The 17,820-nt window shown below is 40.6% G+C and overlaps 1 protein-coding gene across 1 annotated transcript in view; it reads left to right on the forward strand.

Moving 5' to 3' along the window:
• Window positions 1-17,820, forward strand: part of RAB31 (RAB31, member RAS oncogene family) — a 62,280-nt gene that overhangs the window by 39,118 nt on the left and 5,342 nt on the right. The window contains exons 4-6 of the mRNA XM_054284783.1: window positions 733-804; window positions 2,672-2,778; window positions 7,339-7,448. Coding sequence (XP_054140758.1) covers window positions 733-804; window positions 2,672-2,778; window positions 7,339-7,448 — 289 coding nt within the window. The remainder of the gene's footprint in view (window positions 1-732; window positions 805-2,671; window positions 2,779-7,338; window positions 7,449-17,820) is intronic.

Raw genomic sequence — 17,820 nt, forward strand, 5'->3', positions numbered from 1 at the left:
GAGCACACTGAGACTGAATGCATTTTCGCAGAAAGATTATTTTTGGTTTGTTTGAGACTAAGCTTAGTTGAATCAGCAAAATGACTTTTTTTTACTTCCTTACTCTTAATTGTAATTGTAAGCTGAAATTCTAAATCAGCTGCTTAGTCATTGGTAAATTATGAAAATTATGCTGTTCTTCAGTTGTTCTAACAAACATGTTTATTTCTTGGGGTTTTTTCCTCAAAGAATGTTTTCCTTGAAGCAAAAAGCTGAAGAGCAACTGCAAGAATCCATGGTTTTTGAAATATCTTATCATAATACAGGATAGATAAACAAGACAGGAGTTCAGATACAAGTAATTTGCAATGTTTTACAAAATTCAAACCCGAGCTGAATCCAGTCTTAGATCTACAACGCAAGATTGTGGTTTGCCAGGGGAAGGGGTCCCTATGCCATCAGGTTGGGCTTCCAAGTGCAGTTGATCTTCCTGTCAAAACTTGTCCTGGTGCATTGAATCAGTGAGGGCTGGTTGTGTAAATTCAGTGGGATGAAGAACAGCACGAGATAAAGGAGATCTGGCTTCTTTGTGTTAAAGGAAAATGAGAGATGGGTGACCACTGATAAGGTCTGTTCTCTGTGGGATGAAGGAAAGGGGGTGGTCCTGCTGTGGCAAGTCTATGAGACCTGGCAAAGCATATGATAATTCTATTTATTAATGATACTTTCTCCTGGGGTTTTGTGTTTTAACAGTTTCATTCCTTGGCTCCAATGTACTACCGAGGCTCAGCAGCAGCTGTGATAGTGTATGATATCACCAAACAGGTGAGACCTTTGGGATGCTTTTTGCCTGTGTTAACTCCTCTGTTTGGGCCTGAGTTTGAGTTAAACCCCACAACTGCAGAATTTAATTTGTCTGACATGTATAAGCTTTGGTAGTTTGTGTAGATCTGGCTGGAGGTATCCAACTGCCTTAAAACATTAAATAAAAAGTCCTGCTTCTGTGTTGTTTCAACTTCATGTAGACAAAAGGTTTGAGACTGCATTTTGTCAATTTTCTTTGGGTTTCCTCTGACTAAGAAGACAGGATTCATATCCTGCAATACTCCCTACCACCACCACCTATGTTCTCTGTGTGGAGTTGAATTTTTACTACAAAAAGCAGCTGTTAGCTTTATCATCTGAGTAGAAATTAAGTTGTTTGCATATTACTGATTTTAAAACTAATTCTTTTTATCTAAGCATATAATTTCATGTCTGTATTGCAAGCATCATGTCTTAATTTTCAAACTGATAATGAAATCATAAGTCTCTGACCTTTTGTCTCAACATTATTCGTTTAGAATGAAAATTTTATTTTTAGATCCCTAATTTCTCTGGCTCATTTCTCGGGCAGAGGAGGCTGGGAGATCTCAGCTGAATGCGTCTTTCACTCCCTTTGGAAGAAACCCCTGCTGATGTAGCAGACTTAGAGGCAGTGCTAATGGATGGATGGCCAGGAGAGTTCACTGGCATTTTATTCCTTTCTTGCCAATTGACTTATTTACTCCGAGGCTGGGAGGGCAGGTTTGGTTCCCCAGTGCATTAGTGCAATGATCTGTCGCTGACAGTGGTGGTCACTGTTGTGCTGCAGTGCTGTTCTCCACTGCTAATTTGCCAGGAAAAGGTGAGGGAGAGTGAATCCTGCTGGATTGATACTTTGGATTTAAATATCTTACAGTTATCTTGTAATATATTGTAAGAATAAAACTTTGTTTTGCCAGCCTTTTTCCAAGCTTATGTGGAACAACTCTCAGAATAAAGAGGGGGAAATAGGAGAGGAAGGTCAATGTGTATTTCACTTTCTGATGCTTAATATTCAGTGTTAATCACTAAAGCAGAATGGATTTTTTTCCCAAGTGACTGATAGGGCTCTACCTTTGCTTATACTGATGCAGCTATTGCTGATTTACAGGCAACTCTTATGTGCATTTCTGAAGGGGAAAAAATTATTTATCATCTGTTTGGGAGCTCACTTTGTCAGTAAGAATTTCAACTGTGCATTATAATTAGAATCTCCAGAAATAAGTGTTATCTTATCTGAAGCTACTACTTCACTGGTGTAAAGAAATAAAAAAATTACTATTAAAAGGTAGGTAGCATCAGATGGAGTTTGATTTTCATGTTTGGAGGGGAAAAAAGTCAAGTGAATTGTCACTTCTCTCTTCAGTTTTATAATGAGTAAATTGAGGTTTACCAGATCACAGATTTGAAATGCAGGGAAGTGGGTGTCTCTGTGAAAGCTCCATTGGATACTACCAAAAATATGACAGTGATTGAGATGGTAAGCTGCTGGACAGAAGAGAAATTAGACAAATGAAGCTCACATTAGGTGAAGGAAATGAGCTATTAGATGAGCTGGGGTAGTTTCTTCATCGCTGGAAGTTTAATATTCAGTGCTGCACTGGAGCAGGGAGGAGGGGAAGCAGAAAAGAGGGAAGTGTCCAAGTTCAAGAATTAATTTGAAGAAGCCTTATGGCCTAAAGCTTGAAAAGCAAATTGCAGAGATAGATAAGTGATCTTCCAGTCTTGTGATCTATATAATCATTATAGCATTAATACTGTCAAAACTGTGCTCCTCTACTTTAAAAAATAGGCAAATACATTGGCAGAGAGTGTGCTGGTAGCTTATTTTATTATTTCTCTGATACAGGATTCATTTCACACTTTGAAAAAATGGGTGAAAGAACTAAAAGAACATGGTCCTGAAAACATTGTAATGGCCATTGCTGGAAACAAATGTGATCTGTCTGATATCAGGTAATACTTTTTGATGTTGTTTTCATTGTGGTAACTATATTGTTTCTTCCCTTCAGGTAATAGTTTTGCTTCATTGTTATAATAGTATATCATTTTGGCCTCCTGTAGAATCAGTGATTCTAGCAACTCCTAGAATCAGTGATTCTGGTGATGCACAACCTTAACAACAACAGCACAATGTGAATTATGGTTTTTTTAACCCCTCTTTTATTGCCCTTCCTCTTGATTTGTACAGTCTCTACATCCTTTATCTGCTGATTCACTGGGAATGGAAAAGAGTTCTCTTTTTTTGTTTCTCCCTTCCATTCTATTAAAAGGTGCAGAATGTAGTAAGTGATGAGCAAAACCAGCAATATAAAGCTGTGAGTGTGGACAAGAGGTAAAATAGAACTTTGAGAACTTGTGATTTGCAAGAACTGAAACTTTTTCGTAATACTGGATGAAGAAAGTGTACTTTCAGGATTTTTTGGAGCATATCCTCAAGTAAAACTTTTGTCCCCTGTGTGAAGCAAAGAACCTCCTAGATAAAGGAGGGAAGGGTTGAATCCATATCCCCTGCAGAAGAGCTGAGATGATGATATTTGGAGTGAGAGTGAAGCTAGAATCGCTCTTCTGCTTGTTAGCTGTACTTTGGATTTGCATTTATCCTTTCAGGAAATGGAAGCACATTCTGCTGTACAATAGTGATTCTGTTTGTCAGCCCATGACTATTATTTCTTGCTTCATCTGTGAGTACAAACTCAATGATCATATTTGATGCTTTCCCCTTATGACCTCATAGGCTCTCATGGCTGTTCAAATACATCCCCATGTGTTTAGTTATCATTACTTTGGCCCAGATTTACCAGGGTTCTGGAGCATGTGTGTAACTTCAAGTGCTGCAGTGCTTTTATGGAATCAAGGCCTACACGAGGGTTTGACCTGTGTGGGTTTTGTTTTGTTCTCCCCTCTGCCACTGTCAGCCATGAACCAGGACAAAGTTGCAACTCACTGCTTTCTGTAAGAACTGAACAAGCCCTAATTCTGGCAAACTTGTGGTTTCTGTTGGGCTGAGAATCAAGGACACAGATGTATTGGCATCTCCTACGTGATGTTGTGATATGCTGGTCAACATGGTGAAACTGCGTCCTACAAGACAAAAATTTCCAGATACGAAGGAGAAAAAAAAGAGGAAAGGATGGTTATAAAAATAAAACCAAAAGCCAGTTAGCACAAATCAGGGGTTTTGGTTGCCCTGAGAGTCACTTTCAAATTTATTGCATAAGTGTTCCCAGCAATTACAATATCCAATACCAATTCCCAATACAGTTGCCAGATTAACTCAAGGGTAGTAAGTTTGGAGATGGTGACAAATGGCAACAATTTTAAATGAGTCCATAACCAGCCCTTTTTCTCTTTGCTCTTGCACCAATTGAAGACTTTAAAAAAATCCTGTATCCCAGAAATGTTGTGAAAGTACTGGGCTTCCTCACAGAGCAACAGTGATATGTGATCTTCTCACCATATTATTATCAACCACTACCTGTCGTTTACTGATTGCTGGTCATCCAATTCTTGCTCCTTGTTCAGCTGGTATAGCTCTTCTTTGCACAAATTGTTTTGCTGTGTGAATGGTCCTCATTGTAGTCCATGAGCTAATGTCTCTTAATCTTTTTAGTTTTTATGGGAGAGGACACTTTTTCTCCTCATAATTATGAATAGTTTTGGTTATATTTTTTTGTGCAGTTGTTCTTTCTGCTTGAAAAAGATCCCCCAATCTTTTTTCTTGTTGAAGTTATCCAGTGACGTCCAGCTAAAGTTATTTTGGTGAAAAAATAGAGAGTAGACTCTCATATGTGATATATTTTCACAGTTCTTCCAGAAATCTGATTGTTTATGCAATGCATGCAGCTGTTTGCATTCTCTGTCTGCTTTATGTCTTCAGATTTACTTCAGTAAAAATGGTTTTAGGTGAAACATGTCACCAATTTATCAGATTGTTTCCAATGAGTAGAAAATACGCGTGCCTTTAGGCACAGAGAATTTACAAGTAAGATAATGTGAGTGCACAGGAGCAAGCTGCTGTTTGTATGCATTTCTGGCATCTCTGATTGGTTTTGTAGAGCTTTTGGCAGATGTTTTGCTGGATATCAGAGAGACAGCTGCTTTTAAGACCAATATGAATAGATGCAAAAGAGGTCAAGCTGACCAGGTTCAAGCTGGTTTGATTCTGCCATCTCTGAGTGTAAGAGATAATGTAAGGAGGAATTAATGTGTTTCTCATAATTGACCAGGCTACCCTCCCTGTTTAGCATCTAAAATTTGGTTTTGAGCCGCCAAGATGTCCTTGGGACCCTTAGGGATCACACTGCTTTTCCTTGATGTTGTTAAGAAGCTATCAGCAATTCTTGGTGCTCTGTTGAAGTAAATTTCTTCTCCACTTTGAAGGAATTTCTACAGATAGGCAAGCAATTTTATCAACTGTAAATCTTCATCTTTGTTGTAGTACTGTCAACTCTTAGAACTGCTGAATGTTCAGCATACTTCTAAGTAATAGGAATAAAGCTTTCTTCTGACAGGTCATTAAAAAGTACTTTAAAAGATGGGAGCTGGAACTTCAATGCTAAAATGTTGTAAGTGTCCATAATATTTTTTTGAGTATTGTAGAATTCAATGGTTGTAACAGCAGCTAAGAAGTGTTCACTTCCCTAAAAGTGTGGTTCACCTCTTTAACAAATTGTGTTCTCTGGAAATCCTTGGTGAAGAGAATTCAGCAGAATTTCATGCTCAGATCTTCATTCGATGCATCCATAATATTTCCTTATTCCGTAATTTATCTGGATTTCTTTAAATCCTTTGACATGGTGCTTTACAACATCCTTCTCTCTAAACTGGAAAGAGATGGATTCTGTGGGTGGCCTGTTTGATGGATTTGGTCACACTGTCGCATCTGGGGGGTGGTGGTCAATGGCTCAGAGTCCTGCTGGACACCATTGGTGTCCCTTGGGGATCCATACTGGGACAAGTGTTATTTAATACCTTCAGCAATGAAATAAATAGGGCAGGAGATCTTTCTCCTTTTTTATGCCTTTACTAAAAATCAGCTTTGGGTGGGAAGAATCAACGGGTCATGCTCACGCTGCCGCTGCTGCTTCCACGAGTGGCACGGAGGAGGAGGAAAAATGTAGCTTTGTCCACTGGTCTGCGGGCAGAGCTGGGGCTTCCATCCTCATGAGAGCACCAGGAAAGTCCCTACTTTCTGGTTCAACGTTGGAGGTCCCCTTTCCAGCTGACATCTTTTTTAGGTTAAGGTGAGACGTAAAAAGGGTCTTAGCAGATACTGGATTCTGTTCCTCACATCTAGACGTCACTTCGATCCCTTAATTCTGTGTTGGCTCGTTGTTTTTAGGGGTTTTTGCTAGGTTTGGTGAGGGGTTTCTTCATTTGCATGCCAACCCTGATGTCTCCTCCTCTTCACTGTCCGGGTGCCACTCTCCAGGAAGCAGCAGGGTGCCACTCGACAAAAAAGGGAATTCCCAGCTATCAACAACAGATAGTTAATGAAAAACTATTAACAACAGGTGATTACAACAACAAGCAGTTGGAACTCCACCCTGGCAGCAACTAGCCCAACCTGTGAACTCTGCAACCTTTTAAAAAATGGGCAACTTTTCTACTCATAACAAGTAATGACACAGAAGGGTATGAGCGTGTCAGACACATCACACAGCTGATGACATCAAGCTGAGTGATGTATCTGACACGCTCATACTGGGAGGAAATTGTACCAGGAGGCTCTGGATTGGTATATTGGAGCTGTGGGGTGAAGCAGTGGGTGCAGAGTCTGCTGTAGCCCAAAAATCAGGAGTAGAGGTGGTTACAGATAGCAGTGCACAGGGGCAGATCCAGCTCTGCCACCTGGCTCAGGGAGATACAAGGCCAGCATAGGGCTAGCTTGTTTAAAGCAGAGCTCTTTTTGAGTGCTGTAAACTGCATTTGCCAGCTTTTGGCATATGAAGTATTGGTTAAAAAAATGAGGGTGTTCTGCTGGTGATTTTAAGATGGTGTTAGTTTGGTGAAATGGCACAGAATGGTGTTTTTCCCCAGTGAACTGGCACTCACAGATTGCTGTTGCTGATGTTCTCAGAGTCAGTGGTTTCTTACTTCAGAATCTCTCATTTCCTTGCTGCTTGCAGACCAAGACACATGATGCTCTTATTGTTTTCATCCTCAACAGTTGTACCCTATCATGTTTGAACATTTGGCATGTGGAGAGTGCTTTTCTTATCAAAGTCAAATATAAAACACAAACAAATGTGATTTTCTTTAAATTATCTTCCTTTTCTCAAGACATGAATTCAGCAGCAAGTTGCAGAAATCTGCAGATTGATCAATTTTGTTGAAATTTTGATATATTTTAATAAGATTATCTAAATGCCATCTGAAGAAAGACAGTACTGCTTTTATGGAGGTAAAGAGCATATTAATGCTTAGGCTGTGTTTGAGGTTGTTTGGGGTTTTTTCTTAAAAATAAACTTTTTTTTTTTAATTTGGCTTCTTTTATTTATATTTTTTTTTCAGGGAGGTTCCTATAAAGGATGCCAAAGAATATGCAGAATCTATAGGTGCAATTGTTGTTGAAACCAGTGCAAAGAATGCTGTTAACATTGAAGAACTTTTTCAAGGAATAAGTAAGTATATGTTCTCTTTAATTAATTAATTGTGATTGTTTAGAAGTTTTCTGAAAATAGCTGTCTGTTTCAGGTCTATAGACTACTTTCCCAAGCACATCAATAAATCCTACGAAGCCTGTGGTATGGCTGCTATTTATGCAGATATAAACTAAGAACAGCTTTGAATACACCAGAGCAAAACATAGTAGATAGTAGATACAGAGTAAACCTGTTCCTTCTGAATCTGTATATAAATTCTGGCCTGGGTCACATCTGCTGTTTCAGACCAAGCATGCTCTAGAGGCAGTACTGTTGATCTTATCATCATGTTGCTAAAAAACTTAAATGTTGATAAATGCTCCTGGAGGGCATTGGTAAGTGGAAGGTAGTCATTTTAAAAAAACCCAAACAGATACATTTCACTCCAGGCCTGCTAAACATGATGAGGCTGGCACTTGTCATGAGGAGAAGAAAAACTGTCTTGTTCAGTTTGCCTCCCAGGGCTTCCAGTGCTGGTCACTGTTTGCAAGTGGGAAGGATTTTGTGGGTTGGAAGGGACCTCATGAGAACTTGAGTCCAACTTTCTGCCCAAGCAGACTTGGTGGTGAATTCAGACCAGGCTATTGTCTGGCTGGGCCCCAGAGCAGAGGTTCCACAGCCTCCTTGGTTCAAATAGTCCTCATAATGACATCCCCACATCAACCAGAGCCTATCCTCATTCAGCTCACTCCCTGTCCTGGGTGCACCTCAGTGTTCAGTTTCTCAGCAGCCCTTCCCATAGGCTCTGACAGGCAGCTCTGTGGCACACCAAAGCCATTGTGTCTCCAGGCTGAGCTGGCCCTTTTTCCTCAGCCTCTCCTCACAGGGCAAGCTCTCCAGCCCTCACTGTCCTGCAGCCCTCCTCTGAGTTTGTAGCAGCTTGTCAACATTTGTCTTGTGTTGTGGGGCCCAAAGGAAGTGTGACCCAGGTGGTGTTGGACCACATCTAGAGGGGATAACTGCTTTGCCTAATGCTCTGTCTTGGCTCCTGTGGCGTGCTGCTGGCTGTCTCTGCTGCCAGAGCTGCTGCTGGCTCATGCTCAGATTGCTTCCCTCAGGTCCTTTTTGGGCAGAGCTGCTTCTCAGGCAACCAGTGCCCAGCCTCTCTCATAGCCAGGGGCTCTTCCTTCCCACGAGTAGTGCTTGGCATTTGTTCTTTCTGAAGTGTGTGAAGGCTCATTTTGACCCCTATCTGCCTCCAGCCTGAGGCCCTATGAAGGACAGCCTTGCCCTCAAGGATACTGAGTGCACCTCAGAGTTGGGTGTCATCTGAGGGCAGAATTTGGTGCCTGTTTTTTCATCCTTCAGGCTCTGATAAAAGGTATTAATCAAGGTAACTGGCCTGTGGGTAGACACACACAATTAACCACTGACCTTTGAGTTGGATGTTCCAGCCAGCTACTCTCACAGCTAACAGCCTGCCTATCTAGACTGTAACTTCCCATCTTGGATGTTCCAGGATGCTGCAGGGAGAAGTATCAAAAGCCTTGCCAAAGTCAAGGTAAACAACATCCAGTCATGCTGCCATCGAGGGCAACCAGGATGGCTGGACATGGTTAACCCTTGGTAAACCCATGCTGGCTGGTCTGGCCACCTTCTTCACCTTCTTGTGCTCAGAAGCAGCTTCTCAGACGATTTGCTTTGGGTTTTCCCAGGAAACAGAGTGAGGCTAACCAGCCTGCAGACCCATGGCTTGTTATGTCCCTGTTTGAAGACAGATATAACATTCACTTTTCTCCACAACCTTTCAGAAACAACAGGGATTATAAAGAACAGTGTTGCTCCCTATGCATCCTCAGGCTTGTATGGGTTAAGGTTTCTTAAGAGATCCGTGGTCTGATCTTCTTCCACTACTGCTGTTTCCTCTTCTCCCTGAATCCTCTTCTGGGGTGCAGAGACCTAGGAGACAGCATGTCCAGACACTCAACCTTGTGTCCTTTCCTTGTTTCCCATTATTTTATTTTTTTTTTATTTCACATATTTTTAATCAGCTGATATTGTCTAGCACACTTTGCCTGTGATGGGGCCTGTGGAACTGTTTGCTCTGCTTACATGGGATGTATTTGAAGTGGTTAATAAGAGCCAGTATTCCTAGAATACATTACCATTCTTTTGCCTCCTTTTAAAAAAGAGGTGTGTGCCACATGGGTGTCTGGAGGAACTGGTTCTTTCCTGTGATAGTTTACTTGTTTGTCTGCATCTGATGGTTGTGGATGTTCTTGCAGAGGAACTCATTCTTGCCACATAATTAGATAATTAGTTTCCAGCTTTGATAGGCATTGCTGCAGCTGGCGGTGTGCACTGTCCCTAATAATTAATATAATAGACGAGGAAAATCAGCTAAATTAAGTTTAGTATGAACTAGATACCCAGGCAAGTGCACTTAATTCCACAGGCAATTACTTCTATATATAGAAATATTTGGTCTCAGTGGATCTACTTGTGACCTTATCAAGCACTCAGCAGAGAGAAAGGAGAGAGTTGGTAGAGTATGTTTATAGAAATATAGTGGAAACCAAGTGAAAAATGCTTGATTAGCAGTAGAATTAATTAGTGTGATTGTGACTGGACAGAGAGTATTGATAAGTAACTTTCTGATGTTTTATACCACTTCAGTCTTAGTGCAATTTCCAAAAAAGTCTGTCTCTGCCCAAGTTGCATAGCAACATTTCTGCCTTTTCAGTGTATGAAATCCTCCTGTGGCAATGTCTCCTACTCTGCTGGCTAATTTTGTTTGTGTGATGCCCTAAAAGTCACTCTGTAGCTTCAGATTTGCTTTCATGTTGCCTGAGAGCTCCTGCCCTTCTCCCTGTGCTGCTCCTGAAGGGCATGGTGCAGCTCCCTGGCCTCTGAACAAGGAAGCAGCAATTTCTGTTTACCTTGGACTTTGCAGGTAGATTGTTTGTGTTATCTGTTTTATAGTCTGGATTTGGAAGGATATTCCAACATGTGTGGAGAATTTCTCTGTTAAATCCTCCTTGAAATTGATAGCCTAAGCAGCCCAAAGGTTAGACTTCATTTTATTTTAGCTAAAAAAATTTACCTCCTTCTTGCCTATGCTTTTCATTTCCCAGGGGCGTTTTAACATAAAATTTTTCCTTCCCGAGATGTCTAACAACTGTCTCTTTCCAGGGACATTGTTGTGAATGGAGTGAAATAGTATGATGGAAAAAATGTATACTCATAATGATAGGAAGAAGGCATAAAGAAAAAAGGGGAACTGGTATGTTTTGTTGACAGCCAGATAAATCTTGGAAAAATAGCAGAGATTATAGAAAGATTGCTTCATTTCTAAAGTTATTATATTACACTGTGCTTAAAAGATTTTTAAATAAGTTTCTCTCACAATTTGAGGATTTGGCTGTTTAGAGGGATATCTTCATAGCACAGTCTCAACACAAATCTATCGCCTTAATTTGTCTCAAGAAAATACAAGATGTGAAAGACTAGAATCAGTACAAGTTTCAGATCTTTTTGAAGATGGGTCAAATTTGACAGGAGGGGTACTCTGCAGTTGCTATACTTGGGCAAATAAGGATGAGGAGGCAGACTGAGCACAAGAACCAGCAGTGTTCTCTGGGAGTTTGCACTGAGCTGGGTAATGGGCTGCAGCTCCTGGGTTCTGTTGTACCCATGGGATTTCAAATGATAAGCTACTGCACTTAGCCTGGGTTTGTTTAGCAGTGCCTGGCTGAAGGCTTGCTGTGATTGTGAAATATCACATGACTGATTTATGTCTCTGTAAACATGAAATGAGTATTTTTAATACAGTTGTATATTCCTCACTGGAGGTAGATTTTTCCCAATGTCTTTCTTTAAAGGTTTCTGACATAAAAAGGGCTTAACAGTTCAGTGTTTCTTTAATTTGTTCTAGTAGTTCTTTTTTAATAGCTGAGTTTCTATAGGAACAAATGTTATCAACTTTTTATTCCCAGCCTTAAAAGAAGCATAGGCACAGTGGCTCCTTGTTGCTGGTTTTTTGGCAGCAGCAAAAATGCCAAGAATGTATTATACAACAGCAGTATAATAAAGTTGTGCCTGTGCAGGGGGTCATACCAGTTCTGTATTGCCCCTTCTTGTTTGTGGGACTTTAGCCCACTGACCTTTGCTTGTGCCTGGCTGCTTTTCAAAGACTAAACAAGCTCCCCAATGTGTGCTATCATTTAGTGGCAATCATACCCTTGCAATTCTCAGACACCTGTTCATTTACCAGCTCAAATAAGCCTGAGTTACCTTACTCAAATCTGGTACACACCCAGGTGTTTCTCTCCAGCCCGTGTGTGTTGCCTGCCCCCTCAGTGTGAAGGTGGCCCAGATATGAAGGAGCAGGTTACGTAAGAGCCGCCCTCGGTGCGCGCTGAGCCGAGCCCGCGGCTCCCTGGTTAATGTCCCAGGAAAACATGAAATAAACTTGGGCTTAAACAAAACAAGCATGATGGCCATGGGTTATTTTCTTTGAAGCCTGGCAAATCATAGGGCAATAGAATGGCTTGGGTTGGAAGGGACCTTGAAGATCATCTAGTTCAGCTCCCCCACCACAAGCAAGGATGCCACCTCATAGATCAGGTTGCTCAAGGCCCCATCCAACAAAAGTCTGAGATCAGCGTGCTACCAAAGGGGGCAAGATTAAATCATTCCAGCATCATCTGTTGAGGGTGACAAGGAAGTGGGAAGAGCACTATCAGAACACTCTGGAGACTGTGCAAAGAGTAGTTAGCATGCTCACTCACACTGGTGCTCCTACTATGAGAAGGAGAGACTGGCTGATGTTTAAAATCCAGATAAGAACATTCTTCCTAGATGAGGCTTCCTAATTAGAGCAGTTTCTGTCTTGGGATTCAACCTTTCATGTGGTAAATGCTCAGTTATAAATGTATGAAGCTATTGATTTTCTGATGCCTTGCCAGCAGCTCATATATTGAATATTTAATGTAACCCAAATACTCATTTCCTAGAAATACTGGGAGATTAAAAAAACCCAATCAAAGTCGATCTCTAGAGTTTACACTTTAACCAGTTGTATGCTGGACAAGCTAAAGTGTAAGGTATGAACTACCTGTGAAATGGGTAAGGAATACTTTCCAGCAGACACTCAATGTTTACACTGACTGAGATGGGCTTGGATGGGTGAAATTGCAGATGGACAGTCTGCAAGCTTTGTGAGTGATGAGTGTGGTGGTTTTCATCCTTTTATCTGCTGATTTGCAGATATTTGTGAAGTACTTTGAAGAGGTCTATGAAAGATGTTTTAAGAAAAGAAAGTACATTTAGGTTACAAAGAAATTTGACATATGCCAATTTTTAAGGTAGTCCAAACTCATAATTGAATTTTTGTACAGGATGTGAAAGGATGGAAGAACATTACCCAAACTAATATTTGAGGTTATATTCTTTACAGTTTATGTTCCCTGTGTTTCAGGATCAGTTCTCCTGTTGCTTTCAAACTTCAGTGAATGGAGCAAAACTTAATGACCTTTGGACTATTCCTAAAGTTAAATATGTGAGGTACTGGATTCCTCTCCAAGGAGAGCACTTCAACTTAAAACAATAGTAAATAAACTGACATAGCCCAAAGTTAATTACAGCAGGACCTTGAGTCAAGGTTGGATCTTAGTAATTAAGTAATTAGGAATACTGTTGTTTACTTCGATACATGCAAGATTTGAATATTTGTTTGGGTTTTTTTTTTTCTGGAGATTTTAATTAAATGAGCAAAACATAGTTGTATTGCTGCTTCCCCTAGCAAGAATTTGTGTCAGCAATCTATGCTTTTCCTTTAGATCAAACCAAACCAAAGGCTTTATTTTCTTGCATGGAGAAGCTGTTAGCTGTGCTATTAGGACTATTAAAATAATTGCCACTTAAATGTGTTTACTTATGCAGTCGATTTTATTTATTGTGTTCCCTTGCATGAAAACTTACAACATGAGTAAACAGTCAATTGGGGAAATCTTAATTATAAATATGGGGGTTGGGGGGAAAGAACTAGAGACAGACTAGTTAGCCAAGCTTTATAATTCTTGTGAGAAACTTCTAAAATACCACTGAAATAGGTTTCAGAGCATGAAAGAATTGGGGGAGATGCGAAGTGGGACTGTTTTAAGTCCTATAGGTGCAGGAAACTGCTAAAACTGTTGGATCAGATGTGCCTGCTTTGCTCTGCCTGGTCTTCACAGGTGGCTGTTCTTTATTAATGAGGCTTGCAGGGGCTCGACTTGCTGGGATACAGCTGGCAATTTGAGGAGGTGGTTCTGGGCATTGTGTAGCTGTTGTACCCTGCTTGAAGAAGTTAACCCTTTCTCAGGTGAGCCATTAGAAAAGCTCACCCGAGCTCTGACAGGTGTCAGGTTGCTGCTCTAGGGCAGAGTGGAATGTAGTTCACATTCCTCCAGCCCCATAAAAATTACCTGGTACATGATTTTCAGGAAGACGGAAAGAAAGGCAGAGAAAGCCACTGCAGAGGACTCTGATTGCTTCTTCTCCTTAGAGTAATTGTTGTTGTGTTAGATAGCAGGACTCTGCTTCTTGAATGGCCTGAAGTTGTGTCTGGGGAGGTTTAGGCTGGATATTAGGAAAAGGTTCTTCACACAGGGAGTGCTTGGGCACTGGAACAGGCTCCTCAGAGAGGTGGTCACAGCACCAGGCTGACAGAATTCAAGAAGCATTTGGACAATGCTGTCAGACACATGGTGTGACTCTTGGGGTGTCCCGTGTAGGGCTAGGAGTTGGACTTGCTGATTCTTGTGGGTCCCTTCCAACTCAGCATATTCTGTGATTCTGCAAGTCCTTGGGACTTGACTTCATCATCTGGATGTGCCAGTTCAGGTTGATCACAACACATCTGTTTCCACAGTAAATGAGTCATCTGTTCAATGCATTGTTGTGTTTGTCCCTCTGTCATCATGGTAACTGTTGCAGGTTTTTTACTGAGCCTTATGCTCAGCTTTAGGGCTGATCCCAACCTTTCCTTTCATGCAGTCTTTTACAGGTCAATGATGAAACTAGTTTAATGTTTAAAAACTCAAACAAGAGCAAAAAACTCAGCTCCAAGTCTGATTTTTCTGAGCTAGTGAATGTCACAGCTTCCAACTGGAGCATCACATTCAAAAAGGAACAAAGAGAGCAGCTTTTATTACTTTCATGATGCCTTCTGCTTCCAGCTGCACTAGAGCACTCCCTGTCTTTCTTCAAGTTCTGCTCACTGAGCTGCTACCCAGTCCCTGCTGTCTCTCTTGCTTCTCTGCTCCACTTTTCATTTTTCTTCATTCCCATTTTGTTTATCTCTTATTCCACCCTCCCATTTCCCAATCTCTTTGCCTCTGGCACTCTTAGAACAGCAACGCCCACAGTGCTGATTAATCTCTTAACAAACCTCAGATTCAGTAGCAGGAGTTGGAACTCCACCAGGTTTTGGAGAAGACTCTGACCTTCATCCTGGACTGCCTCAGCCCGACTCAAACATGCCAGAAAGGAGGAGATGCAATTGCTTTAATGCTTTTCATCTGTTAATCTGGATGATTCACTTCAGAGCTGTGACAATTTCTGTAACCCTACATTTGAGCAGTCTCGTGACACTTCTTGTTTTACACACCAGTGTTTACTGGAATGAGAGGATGGAGGACACCAAGACCTCTTCAGGAATGTGCAGAGGTGGATGGTTACAAACAGTTTTGTTGCACAAAATCTGTGAAATGTGGTCTGAACCTTAGTGAAATAAAATTGAAATATATAATCTTACATTTAATAATAGTGCAAAATCAGATTTTAAGTTGTAGTCAGCAACTTACTCTGTAGGAATATCAGCAATAGGAACCATATGGAATTTTCATACCAGCTCAGTAATATTTTATCCCCAAGTTCCTTGTTTCACCAGTTCAGCTGGAGAATTCTTAGATAAATGTGTATGCATTCTCTGTGAATAACTATTTCTGGAATCCTAAAACACACTCCTGTTGATCTTTGGCAAGCTGGCAAATTGTGTCCTGCTCTTCAAAACAGGGTGAAGACTATTTGTGGTCTAGTTTGTCATCTTAAGTTAAGCAAGAGATGAGAACAGGTTGTCCTGAGAGGGTGTGGATGCCCCTTCCCAGGAAGTGCTCAAGGCCAGGTGCCCTGAGCACTCTGATCTGGTGAGTGACATCCCTGCGCAGGGCAGGGGGGTTAGAACTCCCCAGATCTTAAGGGCCCTTCCAACCCAAGCCATTCTATAATTCCAGGAGCTCAACCTCTGATGGTGCTTTTAAGCTGACTCTATCTTTACCAAGCAGTCTTCAGTTTGAAGAGGAATTGCCTTTATGTTTTTATTTCTTCAGTATGAGAATTCCAGGGCTGGATGTCAGAGCACTGCTGCTTCTTTCTGACATAAACTGCATGAAAGAAATAGCCTACAGCATTTTTAATTTATGGTATTCAATACTGGGATATTTTTATTACTCTGGAACAGAGACTATGGATGCCAGTGAGATGCAAATTTTAAATGAGTATATACTTTCCAAAATTAATTCAGTTTGTGACCTCTGTTGATCCTGACTCAGTGCCAGCTATATTTGAGTTGGTGTCAGCAATATTGATGCCATATTTATCAGGAGCTGAATGACAAGATGAGATGATCACAGTGCTTTTAGGTGGCAGTAGTGATTGAGCTGGGTTAGAAGCAGGAAGTGTAGATGCAGGATTCACTCCTCATCCTTAGTGTTCTCCTGCTTCTTAGGCCTTTCTCTGTTACAGTGCTTACTGTCAGGGAGGCCTAGGGAAAGACAATAAGTCAGACAGATTTCTGACTGATTTTTTAATTCACTTTCCCTGATGCCTGATGAAAAATTGCTGTATCATTTGCCGTGGAGCTGGTTCTCAGGTGTTAGACTGAGTTTTGTGCTCCAAGATTCCTATCATGGTAAAAGCTGCTTGGGCAGGGATGTCTTGTTAATAAAACTAAAATGGTTTAACTTCATGGTTTAATAATTCTGGTAATAAGAGAAGTAATAAGTGAGGCAAGAATCACCTACTGGAAAAATATTCTCAGACTCAAAATAAAAGTTTAGACTGTTTAAACATTTATTTCCTTACATTGAGTTCAAGGAGGGGGTAGTGGTATCAAAACAGTAGAAAACATGGCTTGTTCCTGACAAACTGTACTTAAGTTCAAGAATAACTAAGCAGCAAATAGGTCTAGAGATTTTTTTGTCTTCATTATTTACAGTTGTTATCTATGTGGGTTTTATTGTTCTGAGAAATTACTTAAATCTGGGTGATTCTTAGCAACATATATTGTGTCCTGGTCTGAACTGGACAAACTGCTTGCTGACCTTGAAGCCTGCAAGGTTTTTGCTCCAAAGATAAGAGTTGCCTGCTTCTTGGCATACACATCAGGACTACTGTAGAAAATACTTCTCATAGGAAATATGAAAAGCTGAGTGAAAAAAAATAGAGTTAATGTCTTGGTTTAATGCATTTCTAAAATGAAAGTTAGGCTTTCATTTCTGAAATGAAAGTTAGGCTTTCATTTCTAAAATGAAAGTTTGCACATTAAAGCTCTCCTCTTCCAAAGTTACTGTTAGAAGAACAAATGTTTAGAGGTATTTGATTAATGGCAAATTATTTATGGAAGCCATGTCTGGAGTTTCCAGGTTTTTTAGCTACTTTGTGCTCTGTCTGGGTCAGATTGACAGAGTTTTATTTTGCTGGGACTGAGTTGAAAGCCCTTTAGAAGGGTTAGGTACCTATGCACAAGTTCCCTGCAGGTCTCTATGATGACAGCACTGCCTTCTTGGAAAGCCTCTCACAGATACCATGTTCTTCATATTCTCTAGAGTTTTAAGAATTAGTGGATTCTCTTTGTCTCCAAACAAAGCCAACAGCACTAATGCATGTAACAGCTGGGTATATAACCACCTATTCTCCTTTTTATTTTACTTTACAAACATGAAGTCTGAACAGAATGTTAAGCAGGATGTGAAGCTGATATTTTAGTGACCCAAATAGAGCTCAGCATTGGAATGTCAGTGCTTATACATGCTTTGGCCCTCAAGATACACATTTTCACTCTGTTGGACCAGATGCAGTATCTTTACCTTAGTAATGGGAGGATGTTTCCCCTTCTCACTCAGCTGTACAAACACACAAAATTATCTGCTTTAAAAGTCACACTTTTCTTGTACAGCATACCTGTGCAGAGCTAACTGAATAAGAGAAAATTTGAATCATTGCTAAAGGTAATTTAAGGACAAGTTTTACAGATCAAATTTTGCTGTTTGATTTCATTGGGATTGGATTTTACCTGAATGCTTTTAATTCGCCCACCCACAACCACTCCCCCAAATAATTTGTAGGACTATTAGGTAGTACATAATTC

The sequence above is a fragment of the Melozone crissalis genome, unplaced genomic scaffold, assembly GCF_028551555.1.
Source record: "Melozone crissalis strain CALT ecotype California unplaced genomic scaffold, PUWL_Pcris_2 ptg000042l_1, whole genome shotgun sequence".
In the NCBI taxonomy this organism is placed as follows: domain Eukaryota; kingdom Metazoa; phylum Chordata; class Aves; order Passeriformes; family Passerellidae; genus Melozone; species Melozone crissalis.